General features: G+C 64.7%; 1 protein-coding gene across 1 annotated transcript in view; it reads left to right on the forward strand.

Annotated features, from left to right (window-relative positions):
* The window catches only part of PALM (paralemmin), an 8,211-nt gene that overhangs the window by 760 nt on the left and 6,190 nt on the right, over positions 1 to 1,261 (forward strand). Inside the window, exons 2-4 of the mRNA XM_017743806.1 lie at positions 573 to 690; positions 839 to 860; positions 1,124 to 1,186. Coding sequence (XP_017599295.1) covers positions 573 to 690; positions 839 to 860; positions 1,124 to 1,186 — 203 coding nt within the window. The remainder of the gene's footprint in view (positions 1 to 572; positions 691 to 838; positions 861 to 1,123; positions 1,187 to 1,261) is intronic.

Below are 1,261 nucleotides of genomic sequence, written 5' to 3' on the forward strand. Positions count from 1 at the left end.
CCGGGAGAGAGAAGGGTCAGGCACGAAGGGGCCTGTGTGTCCGGCTAATGGCGCGGTGCATTCCTCCGCCGGCGCCGTGTGAGGAGCCCGGGGGAGCTCTGCCGGGGGCAGCTGCTGCCGCGCCAATGCATGGGGACTCCCCGGACTTCTGCTGCATCCCAGTGGGGCTGTGCTGCTAGGCTGTGGCTGGAAACAGGAGGTTGCCCTCATGGAAAGCTCAACCAGGTTTTGGGTGACACGTGCGGGAGCAGAACGATGATGGAGCAGCCTCGCTCTGGCCACCAAGTGAGGGACCACAAGTGTGCAGGGGTCAGTCCCCCTGCCCAGTGCCCACGGCGTGGTCTCTGCCATCCACTTGGTGCTGAGCCCGTTGGGTTTTCTCCTGCAGAGAGACAGTGACAGCCATGCCAGAGCCTGTCTCTCCCTGCACCCCATGAGCCCGGGGACAATTTGTGTTTCTCCTCTCCCCCACACTGTCACTGGCCTGTGTTCACAGGTCTGCTGTGGCTGCCTGCACCCCAGCTACCTGTCCCACGCTCCCCTCGGCCTCTCAGCCCTGACTCTCCCTGCAGGCTGGAGAAGGAGCTGGAGACGCTGGAGAACAGCAGCTCAGTGGCTTCGACCAAGGAGAACCTGGCAGAGGCAGCAGCCAAGGAGGAGAAGGCTGAGGCTGTCCCCAACGCGCAGAAGGTGGGCACGGCTGCTGCCCATGGGCAGGGCTGCCAGCAGTGGGCTCGGGGTCCCTGGCCCTGGTGGGGATGGATGGGTGGTGGGTGTGCAGGCAGCGGGTCTGTGGCGGGTCCCAGCAACTCTATAACCTCTCCCTTCTGTTTTGCAGAGTCCCCTGGGCACAGTTAAGGGTAGGTGAATCCTGATTCCCTTCAGCCATGGTTCAGCGCCAACCATCCCCTCCTGCTGCCCTAAGGCTGGGGCCAGATGGGTGGGGAGAGACAGACAAGAGCCCTGTCCCCAAGTCCCCTCCCGGGCAGTGGTGTCCTGCGGTGGGGGAGCCCATCCCAGGCACCAGCCATAGGGGTACACGCTGCCCTCCCTGGGGCCTGACCCATGGGCACACCAGGCGATCGTTTTGGCTCAGGGGGTCGTCTCTCCTCTCCATCTCCAGCTGACAAGAGGGTCTCCAGCAGCCCCATGAAGGCAGTGGAAGGCAGTGACATGATGAAGGCGGGTAGGTGCCCACTGCCCTGGGAGGAGCGCTCCTTCCAGGCTGCTTCCCCCTCCCCTCCGCACCGCCCCCGCCTCC

Source organism: Corvus brachyrhynchos, unplaced genomic scaffold (genome assembly GCF_000691975.1).
Source record: "Corvus brachyrhynchos isolate BGI_N302 unplaced genomic scaffold, ASM69197v1 scaffold219, whole genome shotgun sequence".
Classification (NCBI taxonomy): domain Eukaryota; kingdom Metazoa; phylum Chordata; class Aves; order Passeriformes; family Corvidae; genus Corvus; species Corvus brachyrhynchos.